This window comes from Carassius gibelio, chromosome A10 (genome assembly GCF_023724105.1).
Source record: "Carassius gibelio isolate Cgi1373 ecotype wild population from Czech Republic chromosome A10, carGib1.2-hapl.c, whole genome shotgun sequence".
Lineage (NCBI taxonomy): Eukaryota > Metazoa > Chordata > Actinopteri > Cypriniformes > Cyprinidae > Carassius > Carassius gibelio.
In genome coordinates this window covers 19,274,941-19,295,576 of record NC_068380.1, presented here as the reverse complement: position 1 = coordinate 19,295,576, position 20,636 = coordinate 19,274,941, and the positions used below count along the sequence as shown (strand labels likewise).

The following is a 20,636-nucleotide window of genomic DNA, read 5'->3' as shown; positions in this document are numbered from 1 at the left end:
GGTCTGACAAGTAAATGACAAGTTTAGAAATAAAAGATTGAATGAGTTTCTCAGACTGTAAAGATGTAATTGCTAGACGCTAAATGTGAAAGTTTTAATGTTGCTCAGATTGCCTGTTTACTTGCAATTCTGTGTTATATTGAGAGGTAAGAATAGAGCATAACTTGACAAATGACAATTTTCTTATCATTTACTCACCCTGCTACTTTAAAGTTGATGCCTTTTAATCCTTTTTAAAGCACTATCCACTTTAGTTGTGTAATGAAAGAGTGAACATCCAACGCTATCTCACGACCAATTCGTACATATTTTACGAGGTGGCTTATTCGTACGAATTCGTAAGACCTCACTCGTACGAATTTATACGACCCCAGTGACGGTTAGGTTTAGGGGCGGGGTTAGGTGTATGTCATTCGTACAAATCCAGACGAATTGTACAAATCGTAAAATACGTATGATTGGCAACAATTGTATGAATTTGTACGAGTGTGGTCGTACGAATCCGTACGAATAAGCCACCTTGTGAAAATGTACAAATTGCCGTGAGATCGGGTTGGAACATCCTGCTTAAACCCACATTTTCTGTTTTACAGAAGAAAATAAAATGAGTTTGGTGCCTCAGTATTTTTATTTTTATATAAATTTACATTTTAAATATTAGTTTTCCTACATACATATGGTTACAAAGTAGAAAGTCAGAAATCATCTGGTTTGATGAAGCTTGCCTCTTTTAGGATACATTGAGGTGAGGCGTCAAGAAGTGTTTTACGATTAAATGGCTTTTAATGTGAAAATCAGTTCTCTGTGAAGCACTGACATACTAATTATGTTTAATTAAAAAACACATGGCCATTAAATAAGCAAATATTTCTCAGTTTAACCTAATTACAAACCCTATTGCTCCGACTCATGTTTATTCAGATATAAGCTCTCACTATTCTGTATATTCTGTTTCTCATTTGGGTTTGGCAGTGATCTAGCAGAGGAGTGATGATTATGTGGTCAGATTGTTTTCTCAATAGACCCTTGATGGTCCTTTAATGGGGAAATTGTTTGGCGTGCTCATAATGTCTGTGATTAGGGAAATGGCAGTAGACCCTTGACAATGGATGAGTGAAGAAGTCGTTCTAGTATTGATCATGTTGATGACATCATCATGCAAAACACAAAGCACACACACATGCAAGCGTTCATCGGTAGCTGACCTTGGTACTTGCTATTTAGCAAAATCTGTTCATCTGGAGTGACAGTGTCATCTATTATGGAATGGTTCCCGGGGTTAAGTGGTTGCTCGATGGTAATAAAACAGAATTGCGATCTCAATAATTCTTCACCACTGAATCACATAATACGTAATTGTCGATAAACCTGAAACTGTTGTGTTAGCTTACAGCCTTACCCCTTAACCTTTGGATGGTAGCAAAAACAGCTTTCCTTCTTCTATTCCCATTTCTGTGTTCCATTAACAATATCAGAACATCCTTCAAATCTGAGCCTACTCAAAAATAAATAAATAAAAATAATCACATAGTCACAAGTACTGATTAAGACTTTTTGGTAGTCTTACTTTATTTATACACACTTTGTTACATTTTGTGTACATGTATGTATCTTCAAAGTCTGTACTGGGCTCTTTATTTGATGCACGCACATGTAGTAAGCATACATTCGCATGCATGATGAATATTTCATAAGAAGCGTTTTTCCGTTATCTAGATCTTATGTTACCCCGCTCACAGCAATAACCCAGAATACAGAAACAGACTATTTTTGAGATGAACAACTGTATCGAAACTTGTGCATGAAAGATGACTCATAAATCCCCAACGGTTCATGCTGTATTTTATCAATGATCAATTTAAGTCCTTAATTTAATCTTTAATTTAAAACCGGGATGACTTAATTAGTATAATGACAAGGGACCAAGATTATCTTAGCAAATGAACTGGCAAGCCAAAGAATTTGTTGTTTTGAATACTGTTAGGTCGCATGAGGACACAAGCATTTTTAATTAAACCAGTCTATGTAAAACCAAGCCTTGACTTTTCTGTGCTTAGCATGGAAAATCAGCCAACTGTGGCTACAGTGATCTTAGAAAACATACAAATAAATAATTTTACATGAATCATTTCATGCAGATCTCTGAAGTTCCAAGTCTTACACTTTTCCAAAGCATTTGTGGTCATTGTAGCCAACTATGTTGCAAAACCTGTCCTTTCAGACTCAATGCTTGAACAAATCTTGGCGATTTCAGCTGTAGCACACATTCATGTCATTTGATTATGCTCCACAAAGGCATGGTGATGTGTGCTGAAAGGCTTCAGTCAGTGGCTGTCTCTTAGTGTCAGAAGAAAAGAGGAGCAGCCAGAGGAGCCACGGCATGGAACAACAGCGAGTGAATAAATCCAGCTTTGCGGGACATCATTCATGATTTCATCCTATCAGATCAGTACGCTCCATATAGAGGTTCTCCGGCATGTTGGGGATCATCTCCCTCTGGTCTCGTACCTCATTTTCTTTCTGTTTGCTGCTCTTTGAATATATGTTGCCATTGATGTGGCTCTCTTTGCTTCCTCACTGTATCTTTCTGTACATTCCAACTGTGAAGCCTTCAAAACACAACTTTTGTTTCTTTTAGAGGAGTGTTTTGTCTTTCAGTCGACCTTTTTCTTGCTGTTTCTTTTGCTTAATATCAAATCCGGTCTCAATGGGAATATATACTGTATCTCAACCTACTCCAAAACATGTACCTATACATGCAATTCATTGCATTTTTTTAGCTGAAAATACCACTATTGACAGTAAAACACCAAATATTTGTATTTTTTTACACACCAATTATGATTTGTGATTAAGATATTTTAAACATACACTTGTTGCATGTTTGAGGTTGCTTAAACAATATTTTTTCTTGACAAACCAAGAAAAACGTATCCAATTAAAGGAATGTGGGACTGATTTTCACACTAGAGACTCTAGTGGGAGTTTTTTAAAGCAAAGAGACTTCCAATTGTCAGGTGGAATTGTGGTTTGTGTAGCTTTGCACGCAATAATTAGCATTGTCACATTCCATCCATATCCATAGCGCAGCGTCTTTTGATTCTTTCTTTACTCTCCCTCCATTCCCTCACCGAAACTAGAATAGTAACACACTGAGATTTGTTTTTATGTGTGTGGAGAAGTAACAGAAGAAATGTGGTGAGGTAATCCCCTTTGTGCCTCATTCATTTAAGTGATGTCCGGCTACATTTAGTGCTTTCAGGCAGACTTTATTCCTCCCATTATCTGCCTATTAGCATGTTAGCGTGTAACAGTACGACAAGCTAACATTTTCATAGCTGTATGTGTTTGACTTCTTTTTTTTAACATATTCTCTGGGGTTTACATTTGAGAGCTCTCTGCGTTATTTAAAAACTGTCAGTAATAACATATTTAATTGTGCCAGGATGTGTTATTATTGGAAATATTTAGTTATTTTATCAATTTGGTAGACTTTTAACCATTAGCCTACCACAATGCACAATGTAAACAGAATTAAACGCCGTCAAAGATGAATAACTAAGTTCAGAAGTCCTAAATCAAAGAGTATTTAGATATTTTAGAAGTTCACAGCTCAAATTTACAAAATTTTAAATGGGGTCAAGTGCTTCGATGATCAGTGTTTATGCCACGAGTGCTGTTGATAGAGCCTAACTTGTATAGAACGATGAACATTCATTCAAATTAGTCTTGAATGGGTTTCCAGTTGATGCACTCCTCTTTGCTATTCACATGTCCTTAGTTATTGTAAACTTCACTCATTGCAGCTGTCCAAAATATTTTGAATTGCGCCATATTGATAATCAATACCTTCTAATTGGCTGATTAGCTGCTCCATTAATAAAACACAATCTGATGCAATGCAAATGTGTTTAATTAACGAAGTTAAATTTTTTTTTTCAGTAAGACATCATGACAAAAAATAAATATATATATATATACACGCTATGGTTATGCCAGCGAGAGCAGTGATTTCTGATGAATCGCTTATCGCTTATTTCCTATCTGTCAGCATTGAGTTTCTTGTATCTGAACACTGTGCCTGTTGCCCAGAATAAGACATTGCTCTAGCACATAGGAACTCAGTGCTGAGATCATGCCATCAGATAAATCTAGAGCACTGCCCTGGGCACAGATTGGCAGAAACGCTATGTAATCTCCTAATCCCATTAATCATTACACACAGTCATTATGGGGAGCAACGTAATCCCCCCACAAGACCCAATCCATTCAGAGACACAACAACACCAGAATGGAAGTCAGCCTTTCCTCCTTTTTCTTTTTGTGATCTTGTGCCAAAACAAATAATGGGCTGTTTTTATAAGGTGTTCCACTTCTCTGAAGCTGATTCTAGTTGTTTCATTCAAGAATAAACATTTTAGGACTGGGAAAAAAAAAATCTTTTATGAACCGCAGAAGACCAATAAATATCAATGAAGTAATATACATAGCCTGAGGGCAACATAACTTGAAGTTGTAGCAGTTGTAGTCAGTGTTCGAACTATACCATGTCCTTTGGGGGAGCCCACTTCTTTTTTTTTTTGGGGGGGGGGGGGGGGGGGGTCGTGCACATGCGCATGCCTCAAATAAGGACTTACAACAGCTACAAGTGTATGCACTATTATACATTATCGACACGAGTGCCTCAAAAAAGGACATATAATGACTTACAAAGATACATAACAGCTACAATATGCACTATTATACTTTATCGACACAAATTGATAGGTCAGGAAGACAGCCTTGAATGATGTTGCGGTCTCCTCCGTTAATTTAGAATTCACCTCAGTTACTTTATTTGCCAGAATCGCCTTTTGCTTAGTCAATGCCACTTCAATGGCCATCTTGTGTGCAATGCTGTCCCTGTATTTATATATAATTTTCTGAGCTGGTTCTGAGCATTAATCATTAATCCACTCCTCAGACAAGTGCGTGCCAGGTACCTTTTCAGACAGAAGAAGGTTTTTTGCGTCCTTACAAGTTGCAACGAGTGGAAAAAAATGTGGCCCCTTTAAGAGCTGCGCGCTCCCTGTAAAACGGTATGCACTCTGTATGATAATGTATACACGCGCGACTCGAATCCCCCATGTATGCGGGTAATCTCTGTTTGGAAATCATTTTGTTTTAATCTTGTTTGTTTTGTTTTGGTTACGCTGTGGACGGTGGAACATGGGACAGACAATTGCCCGAGTTCGATTGGAGAAATAAAACGAGTCGTTGTTAAATGTCAATCGCCTCCGTGAGTTTTGTCTGGCCTAATTACTTTGTGAGCTATCCATATTTTTCCCCCTCCTGACACAACGCGTTACAAAGTGATGCACCCCAAGCTTCATCCTTAACACACAGCCATGTATATTGGCTCTTCCAGTCTCTCCACTGCTGGCTGTTCCAGTTTAACGCGAGAGAGGACTCGAAGCAAGAGGGGTTAGGATCCCAGAGATTACTTTTCTTCAGCTTCATGCGTTTTCACAGTGGGCTTGGCTTGAGGTTTACCAGTGCTTGCGGCAGGTGAATCAGTCGTGCGTTATCACTACACAATTTCTTAATAATACCAAAATTAATTGAACTACCTTGTTATCTTTTTGCCCTAGCTATGATGCTATAACTGCATAATGGAAGGACTTTGCGCACGATAAATGGCCTCCAACGTTTATTTTTTTCTACGAACCTATGACATACTAACATGTGGAATTTGCAGCGCAGCACCCCCACACCTTGATGCTGTGACGTCTTTAATCTTTATTGAAGTTAATTAGGTTTTAATCGCCGTCATGCAGGAATGAATAATATTTTTGCCATCATAATCACATTACAAAACTGAAATTGCACTTAAAAATATTCACATTGTCAGTATTTTTTGAGACCCCCCAAAATTTCAGATTTCTCGTTTTCAGGGGAGCCCATGTCTTATTAAGGGGAGCCGAGCTCCCCCTAGCTCCCCCGTAGTTCGCACTATGGTTGTAGTGAGTGTACTTAAAATAATAGTTAATAAGGAACATTTGTGATGGGAAATGTATCTCACTGACAATAATGTGAGAATACCAACATGTTTAAGGCATTTCTATTGTGTTTTTGACTGCTATTACTGTGATGAAACACTGGTGGATATCTTCCTTATTTGATTGATTGATTGATTGATTGAATGAATGAATGAATGAATGAATGAATGAATGAATGAATGAATGAATGATTGATTGATTGGTTGGTTGATTCATTTTTTCATTCATTCATTCATTCATTCGTTCATTCATTGATGGGGGGGTCTACTACATAAATTGATTACAGTAATCAAATTCACAGACATCACCATAAATTAAACATAAATGACATTCAGTAAAGAGCAGTAAATCATTTTCTCATTTTCTTTTGTTATTTGATTAACACAGGGTTTCCCAAAGTGGGGTTCGTGAATTAATACCCTGTATTAATACACACACACACACACACACATACATACATATATATATGAGACATGTATTGTCTCAGCAAGATGGACATTTTAAATGGACAAATATAGGCTACTTTGCTCTTTGTATGCGTTCCAGTGCGAACCGAATGGCGCACATGGAAAGCACTTGGGAAACAGTGTCTCTTCTGCAGCTCTGTGCAAATTTATCTAGATTTTTTTTAGTATCAAGCAAGAATGGAAGGAGACTGTATATGACAGTCATTAGATTTATTTGGATGTTATTTAGAAAGGGCGATAGGGCCGACAGGCCTCCTTTCATTCATTCATTCATTATAAAGCAAGTCAATGGGGTCCCTTTTTCCCCAGACTGTTTTTGTGGCAGATGTTCATAAGTAAATAAACTATCTCTAAGAAACTTAACGGCTTAAAAAATGTGCATGGACAAAAATCATATTGGCAAATATTGTGAAAATCTATAAAACTTAAATTATGTTGTTACAGATGGTTAAGTCTTCTCTCCAGAGCCTGATTACTTTAAAACTTTATGGCCCAGCTTTATGTGAAGGCTGTTTTTATTTACTCTCGGATTAAAGGCTGCTCTTGTTACATGAGGAAAGGGTAATTGAAACAGCAATGCAACAATTAATAAAATAAGCAAAATTTAGTTTAAAATAACAAGCTTGTATTTTATAGATGGTTTCCTACTGTCTGTCTCATTTGCTTCTGGTAAACAGTATTAATTATGTGCCAGACACACAGAAGTGCAGCAGGAAATTCAGTTTGATTCCTGCAGAATCTTCAGTCTGCACAGAATTCTCTCTTGATGTTTATTTATTTATTTATTTATTTTTTGGTTTCTTCCTTAAATTGCATTTTCCAATTTGTAAATGGACCAGATGTCTGCAAGTGAATCTGTCCGACTCTCCGGAGATAGAAGCCAACTTGTCTGGAGAGCCCAGGTGATTTGTCCTCATTTCTCATTGCGGATGTCAATGCCTTAATTGAGACAGAGATTGTGGGTCTGGCTAGCCCATGACACCAGACCCTAATGAGAATTGCATATTTTGTCCAAATTTCATACTGCCTTGCTGATCCAGACAGTCCTGAGCTTTGTGCAGGCTGAGGCAACATTCATTGTACATATTTAGTGAAATGCGTTGGAGCATCCATACAGATAATGAGCTGTTGGTTGAAGCATTAAATGCCAGTGATTGTGCTTTTATACGTCTGTTGAACTTCCAAGTTTCCATATTGCTAAATGCAACAGATACAATATTGATTTTAGTCTATAGCATTCACAATTAAATAAATATAAAAATCCAACTTATATGCTCTTATATGCAGTAACAGTGCATACCATATTGCACTACAATTTTAATGCAGAGACCGAACATAAGTTATTTATTTATTTATTTATTGTATTTTTGTGTGAGGTTTTGTGTCAACAAACTATTTGGAATTTGATGCCTGGAATACAGATAAAAGATGCCATAATCCATTATTAATGTCTTTAGCATGTTCCCTACATTTTATGTTCACCGTATGAATGCCTCTGGAATGACTATTTACTGTAATAACATATTCAATCATTTTTGTGGTTACTTCAGTTGTGCATATGTCCATTACTTAAAAGCATTTCCGTTTGCATTAGTCTTACAAAATGCAATTTTCCTGCAAAAACAGGGACCAGCTTATTTCTGAGTGTACAAGGTGCATGGAAGAAAGGGTGTTTAGCTCAATGGGAAGTTTGGGTGCAAGGAGGCTGTGGTGGGGAAAAAAAACTCTCTGAAGTCTATTCATGGTCCAATGATTCAATGGAATTCCTTCTTTCTTATGTCCGGAGCACCCAGAGCAACCCTGGTACACATTCCCAAATAGCCACTGTCTCCCGGCAGTGTGTGATTTGTCATTTGGGACGAACCCCAGAGTTCTTTGTGATCGGGAATGAAGACTAAGCACAGCGTCCTCCGCTTTTGGGTCTTAGTGGGACAGAATGTTTACGTTGGGTTTGAAGCTGGCTTGAAAACCTTTACTTAACTTCGTATCCTTTTTACAGAAATTACAGACATCTGTTGAACTGTGACTAATTTTCACTTGGCCTGAGCGTGTTCCAAAGTTACAACAGAGTCCCGATATCTAATTATAAGCGGAGGGATCGTTTATGCTGTCGTTGCGGTATAGAAATTAAGTCCCCAATGTGATTCCTGCAGGGATTCTTGGCTTACCCATCAGAAATGTTAATCTGCCTGATATTTTCACAAGAACACTGTGGAGGAAAATGTCAAGAGAAATGGTAAATATTAAGGGGAACCATTCAACTTAACCTGTCATTTTCCTCTCAAAGAAAATTAGACTGAAATTAGAGAGCACTTTGTGCTCCTGCTGCCCCCATTAGAACCATTTCCACCCATTTTTTTTAACCCTTGTATTACTTTTCATCTGGCAAGTGTTTCTCGGTAGAAGCTGTTTTTTCTTAGGCAAACCATAACTCTGGGGTTGCCCTTGTAGTAATAGAATCTCTACCCCACAGGTCAAAAGCCCTGGAGCAGTCAGTCCTATTGAAATTCTTGGTGAAATTTAGGCATTCCATCTTTGGGGAGCAGTGTTCATCTAACAGATTGATAAATGAAAATGTCATGCCATGCTTGTGTCAGGAATCTTACTGAAAAATGCAAGCAAGGGGTTTGCAATTCATTCACGTCCCAGCATCCGTAAGAACTGCCCACCCAGAACTGATTGCCTGAAATGACACCTTTCTCACTTCCCCCCCCCCCCCCCCCCACATCGAGATAAATTCTGCCATGCATTTAAAGCCTTGAATCTATTCCCAAAGCCTAGACTGGTATTTTGGATTAATCCTCCCACTATGACTTCTAATCCCTGGTTTAAACTTTAAGTCGCTAATTAAACACTGAGTGGTAAGTCCGGAGACCAACTTTGTGCCAGGATTCAATTTGCCCAGACAGGAACTGAGCTGTCTACAAATACTATAGTGTCATTGGGTTAATACTTTTTTTTTTTTTGCCAAATGACTTTCCCGATTATTATTTCACCTCACCTCACTGAAGATACTTCTTAAACTTTTAGCAACCCTCTTAATTGTCTAGCTGACTGATGGACCACAACAGGATGAAAACAATCCTGCATACCCATGGGTTCCTGAAGCACCCATGTGGTGTTAAATTCCAATTGGTTTTTGGCTTGTCAGAGTAGATTACCTCAGTATTTTAAGATGATACACTCTCATCCCTGCTCGACCCACATGGCTTTAGATTGTCTTGGTGTACCAATTTTCAACTCAAATGCTCAAGGTTGCTCGCATAAAGCGGAGGCTGCATCCATACTATACATATCTGTGGGTGTCTACTGCAGACCAAGGTTGCTAAAAATCTGTAGGTTCATTACCCTATGGCCAAAGTGAGTCTAAGAAACATCTCTGATGTCAGTTTCAATGGATCAAACTCAACGTTCTGCAGTTTGCCCTCCCTTCCACCACCAGTCCCTAGCTTACACGTTGAACTGCATGAGCAAATTCCTGATTGATCAGAAACAATGACTAGTGATCAGCAGGGGTAGACCGAATGTGGGCCAGCGTTTGAGCTTAGTGGTCTCAGGCAGAAACTCACCATCCTCCCCCTTACAACAACCTCTTTTCTCAGTCTTTAACCCCCAACCACTGCCTCCCCTGACTCAAACCTTAATAGCTGGGAAGGCTGTATGACAAAGGGAACAAACAGGCATGTAATACCGCCCGTTCCTTGCGAATGACACGGGGGACAGGAATGTGAAGGGCTGGAGGGGTGGGGGGTGAGGGGGGGGCATCAGGAAAAGGCAAGGAGCAGAGCCCACTGTCAGATTAGAGCCATTAGCATGACTGTAGAATGACAGGGAGCTCCATCCACACAATGAACACCATTTATCCCCTGCCTCTCTATAGAATATTACACTGGCTGTCCACCATCAACCATCTTACTGTAGATGGGACCAAACTTCCCAGCTCTTCTCATCCGTTCATAAACATAAAGAAAAAATTGCATATATATATAAAAAAGCTGAAATACCGTTCTGGGAGAATTAGAGGGAACACTGAATTGTTGAATAGCTTGATATTTCATTGAGGCATGTCCATCCTCACAGCAAGTTAATCCTTGACTAATTGGAGAGCTGGGAGACATTGGAGATGATATGGTCTGTGAGTTACAACCTGATGCTTTCCTCTCTCCATGCTTAAATAAAAAAATTAAATAAAATTAAAAATAAGTAAATCTTAGCTCCCCCATCCTGGTCAACTGGTTCGGCTGGCTTATTTTGATGTTTTTCGATGGGTTTTTGACAGACCAGCTGGCCAATCAGTAAAACATTTTGAATAATAACTTTGCCAAGTTGGGAGTTTATCTAGACTTGATAACCAGCTTGTCAGATTAGGAGACCAGCCAAAGCATCTGACAACCAGACTGGCCAAGCTGGGACACCAATGAAACTGTGCTGGTGTAAGTAATTTTTCTTTTTTTACTTGTTTTACCTAGTGGTATATGCATATTTAATATTTCTGTGATTTTACCTTTGACTCTAATTATAAAGCTACCTTTTACACTAAATAGAGAATTTTAGAGCTTCTCATTAGTGTTAACTTTCATGCTTTTGCATAATACGTTTTAGGTTTTTTTGTATTTTTTATTTGTTTATTTTTGTTTATTTTTTTTTTGGACACAGAGCCACCAAAGTTTGGCATTTAACTTGTTAATAAATGTAAGTGCAAATGCATTGCCCAGTGTTCTCACTCATCAGCCTCATTCGGGACAGTGACGAGTCTTCTTACAGACAGGAGGTTAAGGACTTGGCTGTCTGGTGCAGTCTTAACAATCTGGAGCTCAACACACTCAAAACTGTGGAGATGATAGTGGACTTCAGGAGAAACAGCAGAGGCTTGTTGAAGTTCAACCTGCCACAGGAGCTGCTGAAACAGTTCTACTCCACCATCATTGAATCCATCCTCTGCACTTCAGTAACTGTCTGGTTCAGCTCAGCTTCTAAATCTGACCTCAGAAGACTACAGAGGGTGGACTGCTGAGCGAATCATCGGTACAACCATCTCTTCTATTCAAGAAAGTGAAAAGTGAAAGTGAAGTGATATTCAGCCAAGTATGGTGACCCATACTCAGATTTTGTGCTCTGCATTTAACCCATCCGAAATGCACACACACACACACTGTGAGCACACACCCGGAGCAGTGGGCAGCCATTTATGCTGCGGCGCCCGGGGAGCAGTTTGGGGTTCGATGCCTTGCTCAAGGACACCTAAGTCGTGGTATTGAAGGTGGAGAGAGAACTGTACATGCATTTTCCCCACCCACAATTCCGTCCGGCCCAAGACTAGAACCCACAACCCTTCGATTGGGAGTCCAACCCTCTAACCATTAGGCCACATCTTCCCCAAGAACCCAAGAACCCAAGAACCCAAGAACCAAAGAACCAATCACCAATCACTCCTGACCCCTCACATCCAGCACAGTCCCTCTTTGAACTGTTGCCATCTGGTCATCGCTCCAGAGCTCTGAGCACCAGAACGACCAGACACAGAAGCAGTTTCTTCCCTCAGGCAATCCATCTCATGAACACTTTACAAAAACTGTGGAACATACAGCATTATTTAAACACTCATACACTTGTTTATTACTTCAAATTTACACATGATTTACCTGTACATACAAATCTGTCATTTGTAATATACCTGCACACACAATTGTAAATTTGTATATTGTTATTCCTTATTTATTTGTTCAATTTATTTATTTATGTATTTTGTGTCACTCTCAAACTGTTGCGATACGGAAGCTTCTGTCAGGAAAAACAAATTCCTCGTACACACACATATTCACATATACAATAAGTTACAGTTGTCTTGGCTTTCTGGGTATTGTTAAGGCAGAGCAAAGGATAGCTCCCAGAAAGAGATACTTTTCTCATGGGTGTCCACAGTGGCTCTAAGACCACCCAAACACTGCTCAGTTCAGGTTTTACTTCTTCTTTGCTGTTGTCTAAAAGGGCAGTTCCACCCCTCCTTCCTCCATCAGCCCCATCTTTGTTTTTCAACCATATGCCCAGCATTCATCAGTCTTCCTCCCTGCATTTTTGTCAAATTAGCCCCTCATGACGGCCCACTTCAGAGGCTAACACCCCCTGATGACTTACCCCCTCCCTGTTCCCATCAGATATTTGTCTGAAGCATTGGGTTCTTTGTGATTTTATTTCAACTTTGTGACTGAATGGGTGGAAGAGACAAAATACTTACAAGTCCCGTGGATCTCAATAGATGGAACAAGTCAGCGAGCTGATCTCGAGAATCTGTTTGGTTCATGAACAAATCATTCAGACTACTTCTCTGAAAATACTGGATAAACTGATTTATTGAAAATATTTGCCAAGGTTTGCAGTGCATAATGTCTTAGATTTCTGTTTGTTCCTGACATACAGCTATCAAATTGGTTTAGACAATGTATTAATTATTTATATGATTTTTTAATATATATATATTTTTTTTTTGCATTCTTTTGAGGCCATTTTGAAGCTTGACAGCCCAAGTAGTACCTCAGTGACCAGGCTATAGTTCATATATTGACTTGCTGTGTTCAATAGAAGTAATACATTAGTCCATTTAAGCAGGGGTGTTTACTCCTGCTACTGGAGGTCCAACTTTTAGTAGAGTTTAGTTCTAATCTTAATTAAACACACCTGAACCAGCTAATCAGGTAAGTGTGTTGGAGATCAACTATGCCGAAAAGTTGCCTTCAGGAGCACAATGAATACATTTTGAATAACGCCCACCAGAAGACTGTAAACCATGACTACAGCCGTCTTCTTTTAGGTCTAAAATGTTGACTGGTAAAATTCAATTGCTGAAAAATTCAGTGTGCATGCCTTGCAAATGCAAAGATGTGGTCAGAGGATGGACCAGTCTTCTTTGTCAACTCCAACTTGCATCCATTTTCTTATACTACGATGTGAAGTAATCCTGTATCCCAAGTTGGGATTCACTCATTGAGCTAGGTTACAGAACCAAACCCTATCCAAGGAATTCCCTCGGGAGTGACCAGAACATTTAACATCCTCAAATTCTCTCAAACATCCCCTATGTCTCGATAATAATTGGATGGTTAAGGGATAGTGCAGGAGAGGGCCTGTGGAAATAGAACTGCTATTTTTTTTTTCAATGCACACTAATGGCTTCAATATAAAATTACTGCCTTAAGGTCATTCATGTATTCTGCCCCTCTACAAATGGCCTCAGCTCTAGTCACTGCATATTTACATCTTGGGTACCATTGAAGTTCACCTCATAGAATTTAGGACTATTTTCAGAGCAATTTCACTGAAGTGGATCTTAGACATGAAGTGGATCTCAATCTTAGACTGGTTGTTTTGGTCACCAAGGGCTAAAAGGCATGACCGGTGATAATGTAGACCTAGATGTGATGTGGATTTGTGGGAAAGCTCTAAACGGTCTCTTAAGCTTTGCCTGTTGGTTTTAGCTTAGCTGTTAGCAAGAGACAATTATAGCAACCTGTTTGAAAAGTTGGGGTGGGGGGGTGCTGCATATTAAACTAATTGAATGTTGATATACATTTAACCTGTAGCAAATGTATTCATTAATTACTACAAATAGACTTTAAAGAGATGGGAACGAGTCATGCTAAATTATTATTTTTATAGGTAAGAAGTCTAAATCTAGTTATCTGAAGCTATCGAGAGCTGGTTGACATTACTAGGCCACCCTGACCAAAGACGTTGAGTAAAAACAACATCACCTACCCTGTCAAAGCCATTGAGACCAGGCTTTATAAAAACAAAGTATATCCCATGTGTTTTGTTTTGTATTTGATTGTTTTTTTCGACAGCTTTTACTGTTAAAACTGATTGTTTACGCCATGGACTGTTAACTCTGCACAGTATTTTACTCTTAGATTTACTGTCGCCATACAAAGGTGGATTTCGCTCATGCAACATTTTGAAATTGTTTTGCCAAAGATTGCTGACCAGCTTTTTCTGTCCCATTTACTCAGCACGGTTTGTCTCTACGGTGGACCGAGAATGAGAGGAGAAATGTTTTTAACGACAAAACGCAGCATGAGCAAAGTGTCGTCTTATTTGTTCTTGAAAGGGGGACAGATTTACATACTCAAAAGGGAGATTGATGATTTATTGGCTCTTGTGAGAAAACAATTCATTTAGTTTGGTCTATAGCAGTGGTGTACTATAGGCCAGAATCACCCTCACTCCAATTCACGTACCTCTGTCGAGGATTTATGGGGCTTCTTTTATTGGATTTTCGATTAGGATCCGAGGCATAAGATGAATTTGCATGCATGCACAGAGAGAGCAAAGCTGTTCTTTGAAAAGATGCCAGCCAGGCACTTTTTGTATAGGACAAGCACTGTGACTAATTTATGATGATGGTTTTGCCGTTTGAAGACCCCACCCCCTAAAACCGGTCTTCTAGACAAGCTGCAATATTAAAAGCACAGTTTAGGATAACTAAATAATAGAAAATACAGAGTTATAGTATACACTGTAGTATAACATGTATAGATAAACAACAAATGTGGTAATAATTGATTTATAACATAGTTATTATACTGTAATATAATGCCCAAAGAAGATTCTTCAAAAATTCATATAAAAACCAACTCACAAACTGTGTGGACAAGGTATCATGATTAATTTAGATTATGCTGCCCTGTGAACCAGAATATGTTTAAAATGTTGCATGTAGCAGGTAGAGCCTGTCCATGCAATTTGATCCCCGTTCCCCTCCCGGCAGCACCGCTCTCACCACTGCTTTCAATTGCCGAGTAAATAGTCCACATTCCAGTCGTGTTGTGGAGGGGGGCTCCGACCCAGCTTTAACAGATCAGCAGTTAGTGATGATAGTTTTGGTCGCCTGGGATTCACTTACGTGCCTTTCATGTGGGCTGGTGGCTTGACGTTTGTCAACTGACCCCTGAATCCACGTCTTTCATTGTGCTGGCCTTTTAATGGCCACAGATTAGGGAGCGGACAGCCAGCAACGCAGGGGGCCAATAGTGCAGCCTTATTTATTTATTGTTTGTATTTTATATGACCAGCTGGATTTGTTAAACATGCGTGAAGAGTTCACCTGATGCCTCTAGGGTCGTAGACTCGGTCAAAATCACGCATGACGCTTTCAGCACCTTGAGTGACAAGTAGAATTCAGATTTAAAGTGGGGTTAAAGAATAAGCAGCCGAGGTCAAAGGCAAATGTTTTCGCATGTTATATTTCAATTGCATCAATATAGAAAAAACAGCACTCCGGAAAGCTGAGAAGGACTTTTTTTTCACCATTAAGTGTACTTTGTCTGACAGCTAAATTGCACCTCTTCATTGACTTCTGCAATTATCAGCTTTTATTACAAATAGTACTGATGTTTCTCTTTTTGTACCGAGAGTTTGGAAGGTATCATTTGCTAGGCCTGGATTTGATGTGACAGCTCTCTGAAGGGTTGTGGCTACATAAAGTGAGGTCTTGGTGACCATATGGTCAGGTCAGCAAACTTATCACTTTTTTGAGTTTCACATCAATGAGGCAAACAGTCCCATGTTGTTGCTTTACGTAAAGCAGTGTTTTTACTGTGTTTTTATTTAGTGTATCATCTTTATTTGTTTATTATATATTAAAAACTTGTCATCTTGTATATATCTTTATGAATTTCACCCCTTCTAACTAAGCATTTTAAATACATTTCCCTTTCATTTCCTGCAATGCTAGTGTGATGAAAATGGCTTAAGTGACACTTTTGTTTAGCTTCTCCACATCTCTGTCTAACGCTGTTCTTTTGGCACTGGTAGCGTAGATGAAATCACTCGTAAGGAAGAACAATGAGATATGTCTTTTGTCACTTCTACAACATTCTGTCCTAGAAAAAGGGGGGTGGGGGAGCATAAAGAAAACAATAGAAGTGTTGCTAGGTTGCTAATTCTCTCAGAAAAGCAACTTTCTTTTGTTTTGCCACTTTCATCTTTTGGAGAATGTCTCTGAGATCTTCCACTGTGAGGATGGCCATGCACTTTATTTTGGGAAGGGTGGGGAAGTGAAAGGGAAGGTTTCAGGTGTTGTTAGTACAAATGGGGATGTGGGTCCATGAGCTGTCAGCATACCCTTTTGGTCTGAGGTTGAGGAAGGCCTCCTGCAGGCCCAACTCTATGGAGGAATGCACCTCCTCAGGAGATACTGTCTAAACTCTGGGCTCGCAGCTCATGGATGGAATGTCAGGTCAAACACAGCGTGCTCTGCTCTCCTCCTCTCCTCTAACAAGTGTTCTCCAATCTCCTGCATCCAGTTTTCTCACACAGCTAATTTTAGTCTAGCAATGTGTGGTTTGCAGTTACCCGATTTTTAGTCATTATTCTTGTTTTATTCCTAGCAAAAGAGTAAAACTAGATCCGTAACTGATTTTTCATTGTTGACCAATGAATTGAAAGACTTAAGGAAGAAGACTTAAAGTAAAAGTGTGAAGGGGTCAGTGTAAGAGGTTATTAAAGGATTGGACTATTAGGTAATACTTGTTTCTGCACTTACAAAATAATATTTGTTGTCTTGTTTTTATTGGAAAACTATATCAACATGATTTATTTAACTTAAAAGAAAAAACTGCATATTATGTTAGGGATTGTTTTCTCAATCTATTTAGAATACAAGTATGATTTGTCTTATATCACTGGCTTTATTATTATTATTATTATTATTATTATTATTATTATTATTATTTTATTTTTTTATTATTTTTTTTTTCACTTGTTGATTCTTAAACCACTGCAATAAATGAATAAATAAATAAATATATTTTTAAAATAAAATACAAAAATATCTGCTTGCTAGGGTGTTCTTGGTGGTTGCCGATTGGCCCAAATCAAAAGAGCCGACCATCAACTCTGTCAATTTTGGTTTCTATATTTGGGTCCCTTTTTTGTCTGTTTTATTGTCCACCAAGTCGACTGTCTAAAATAATTGAATATAATTTGAGGCATCAGTCATGTGTGTTACTCAAAAAGAGTCAGTTGTATACCGTAGTTTGACATAGTTTAGGTTATTTGCTTTAATAATGGTGCTCACCTAAGCCAGAACCACCACTCACATGGTTCAGAAAGGGCTTAAAGTCATTTTCAAATGTTCTTTAGGCTGTACCTTTTATTTCAGGCCTTAGGAGAACCGCAAGTTCCCTCAAGTGCACAGATACTTTGCCGAAATCTCGATCAAAAATCTCAAAGCCAGTCTCATCGCAATCACGTAAGGAGAGAGCGTATGTAAAAGCTGCCAGCTTAGTGCGGCGTTTAGCGCAATCAAAGCTCAAAGGGGAGCCCAGAGGTGATCTTTAAAAGTGGTTTTGTTTCTTGCGGGCCCTTGTTTGTCAGGCCCCTGGGAGCCGATGGAGATGAGGAAGGAGAAGGCGGTGCTCGGCAGCCAACGGAACTTAAATCACTCTCCATTTCACACACAGGAACACATCAGAAGGGGTAATATTATGTGTAACCCTGGCAGCCGGTCCAAGTCATCAGTTTCAATTCTGGCAGCGGTAGGCATGGTCCAGTGGTGCTGTAAAAAAGGACTCTAATCTGGAAGGAGGGCATGGGCGGTTATTACATTTCCTTTCCCACTTGATGCTTGGAATAAGGGAGGTTCAAGGGGTTACACAGCCAAAGAAGCAGGGGATATCATAAAATAAAGCCTCCTGGGGACTTGTATTTTGGGCTGCTGATGGATTTCCGAAGGTGTTGTTGCTGACAAAGTACTTACATTTCCACCCCTCTGCTTTCTTCACAGTTCCTCCGAAGGAACCGCAGGTGACGTGTCGATCAAACACCTATCCCAAAGGCTTCTACTGCAGTTGGCACCTTCAGCATGCCACGTACATCCCAACGGACTTCGAAATCGATGTTCAGTAAGATTTTTTTCCTGTCTGCCTTTCTCTTTGTTTGCAAATCCGTCTGTCAACCCTCGCTTCCCGTTCAACTTCTGTCTGTCATGCCCTCTCGTGTTCGGCGGAGGCTTTAAGACACACCGAGCTCATCTGAATCAGTGATCTGTGTGGTCAGACGCTGTCTGCTGAGAGCTGATTAGGTCTGTCTGACTCTGAGTGCTGGAACTCAAGGCAGTATAAGTGGACTTTCAGTCGAAAGCCCCTGAGGAATAAACCTACTAGAGCTCCATCTCTCTTTCTCTCAATCCCAATCTCCTTATCTATACACATCTGTCTGGACAACCAAAGTGTAGCTTTATTCTCATCAGTCAGAAAATGGAAACTTCTGAATCCACGCTGGTACACTTACAAACACTAACGTGATCACTTTGAAAAAAGACAAATGTTAACATGCAGCATATTATTATGCTTAGTGTTATGTTAGAATCATTATTATACTCTTATACCATTTGTTATTTCATATATTTTTTATATAGTATTTTTTTATTTGTATGCATTTGTCTTTTATATCATTTTATATATATATTTATATATGTTTTAGCTTTTAGTTTTGGATCTGTTTTTTTTTTACGGCGGCCGAGAGAGCTCAACACGCTGCAACTTGAGAAAACACATGAAACACCCGAATTGAAAAAACACCAGCAAATGAAGAAAACATCTTTAACAATTTGACAACACAAGTGTTGCAAATCATCACAGCACATGCAAATTAAGAAACGCTGCAAATCATCACAACACATGCACATCAAGAAACAATGAATGAAGCATTGCAAGTTTATTTTCATTAACCTTGAAATTATATTTAGAGGATATTAAAGTTAGCCATCTTAAGTAATGTTTTACATTTAATCATGTAATTATTCAGCTTATTTAGGCTAATAATATCCAAAAGATAAAGGAATCATGCAAGTCCACTGACCAGTAGCCACTGCACGATAAGCAAATCCCAGCCGGGTCCGACACTTTTTGGGGACTCCTTGAAACATTTCCATTGTGGTCAGTGCTATTTGCAGCGCGTTTGTTAATGTGCATGTGTTGTGAAGGATTTGCAGCGCGTCTCGTTATAAGCATGTGTTGTGATGATGTTTTTTTTGTTTTGTTTTTTTTTGCTGGTGTTTTCTCACATTGCAGCGCGTTGAGCTCTCTCGGCCACCGTAGTTTTTAGTTATTTTACTACTACAATTGATCGCTTCTGTTGTCCTCGCGTTGGATAAAAGCGTCTGCTAAATAACTAAATGTAAAAAATTATATATATAGTTAACTTTAATCAAATAGCTTTGACTTTGATTAACCTCTATTCTTAACTTTATAATAATTAATAATCCATTAAGTTTTGTATTGTTCAGTTGGGGTCATTATTCAAGAGAATTGTGTCAGGACTAGACATTATCTACATGAAAAGTGATTTATGTATCAACATATGCTGCAAGGCTTTTGAATTATAACCTCAATAAAGCTTCATCAAAACCCAATAAATGAATTTTGCAATGCATGTGCAGAGCTGATATCAGGAGGTTTAAAGGTCAGCTACACGGCCTCGGCCCAGATATACCCTGGGGGCAAGCAAATGCCAGCCCCTAATTTAACATATCTGCTGTTCTCATGTCACGTGGTGAACATCGAATGGAATAATAATGTTAGCTTGTTTCATCCAGAAATGACATTGATTCAATAAAACAATAACCAGTCCTGGGTAAATCACTTACAAAATTATAGACCATCACTGTTTCAAAATTACATTGAAGTTAGAAATGTAATCCTTTACATTACATATTTTAGGTAATAAAATCGGACTACATTTTGATAACTTTTAGATTACTTTACACATCAATTTAAATATGAGACACTTGCATATATTGTTGTAAAAATACAAAGAGAAGTTTTACCTGCCTGTCATGTGACCATTAACCAAAACTTGAAAACTCAAAGACTTTCTGAATATATATATATATAGACTTACAGAGAATAAATAAATTATGAGCTATTGTGCTGCTATTGTGTGAATAATAAGTAATTATATAGTCAACAAAAATCTGATTATGTATATTTTAAAATTAAATTTAATCTAATTACAAGTATTTCTTTCAAATTTGATTGTAACCCAGATTACATTTAATTAGCTACTATCCAGCTCTGGCAATAGCTTAGTGGTGTTGTTAAAACAATAGTTGATGCAAGAATGTACATTTTAATGG

At 38.6% G+C, this 20,636-nt stretch overlaps 1 protein-coding gene across 2 annotated transcripts in view; it reads left to right on the top strand.

Moving 5' to 3' along the window:
• LOC128021465 (ciliary neurotrophic factor receptor subunit alpha-like) overlaps positions 1 to 20,636 on the top strand; it is a 149,620-nt gene that overhangs the window by 96,725 nt on the left and 32,259 nt on the right. For both annotated transcript variants that reach the window (XM_052608700.1, XM_052608701.1), the window contains one exon: positions 18,285 to 18,402. In XM_052608700.1, the coding sequence (XP_052464660.1) occupies positions 18,285 to 18,402 (118 nt within the window). The remainder of the gene's footprint in view (positions 1 to 18,284; positions 18,403 to 20,636) is intronic.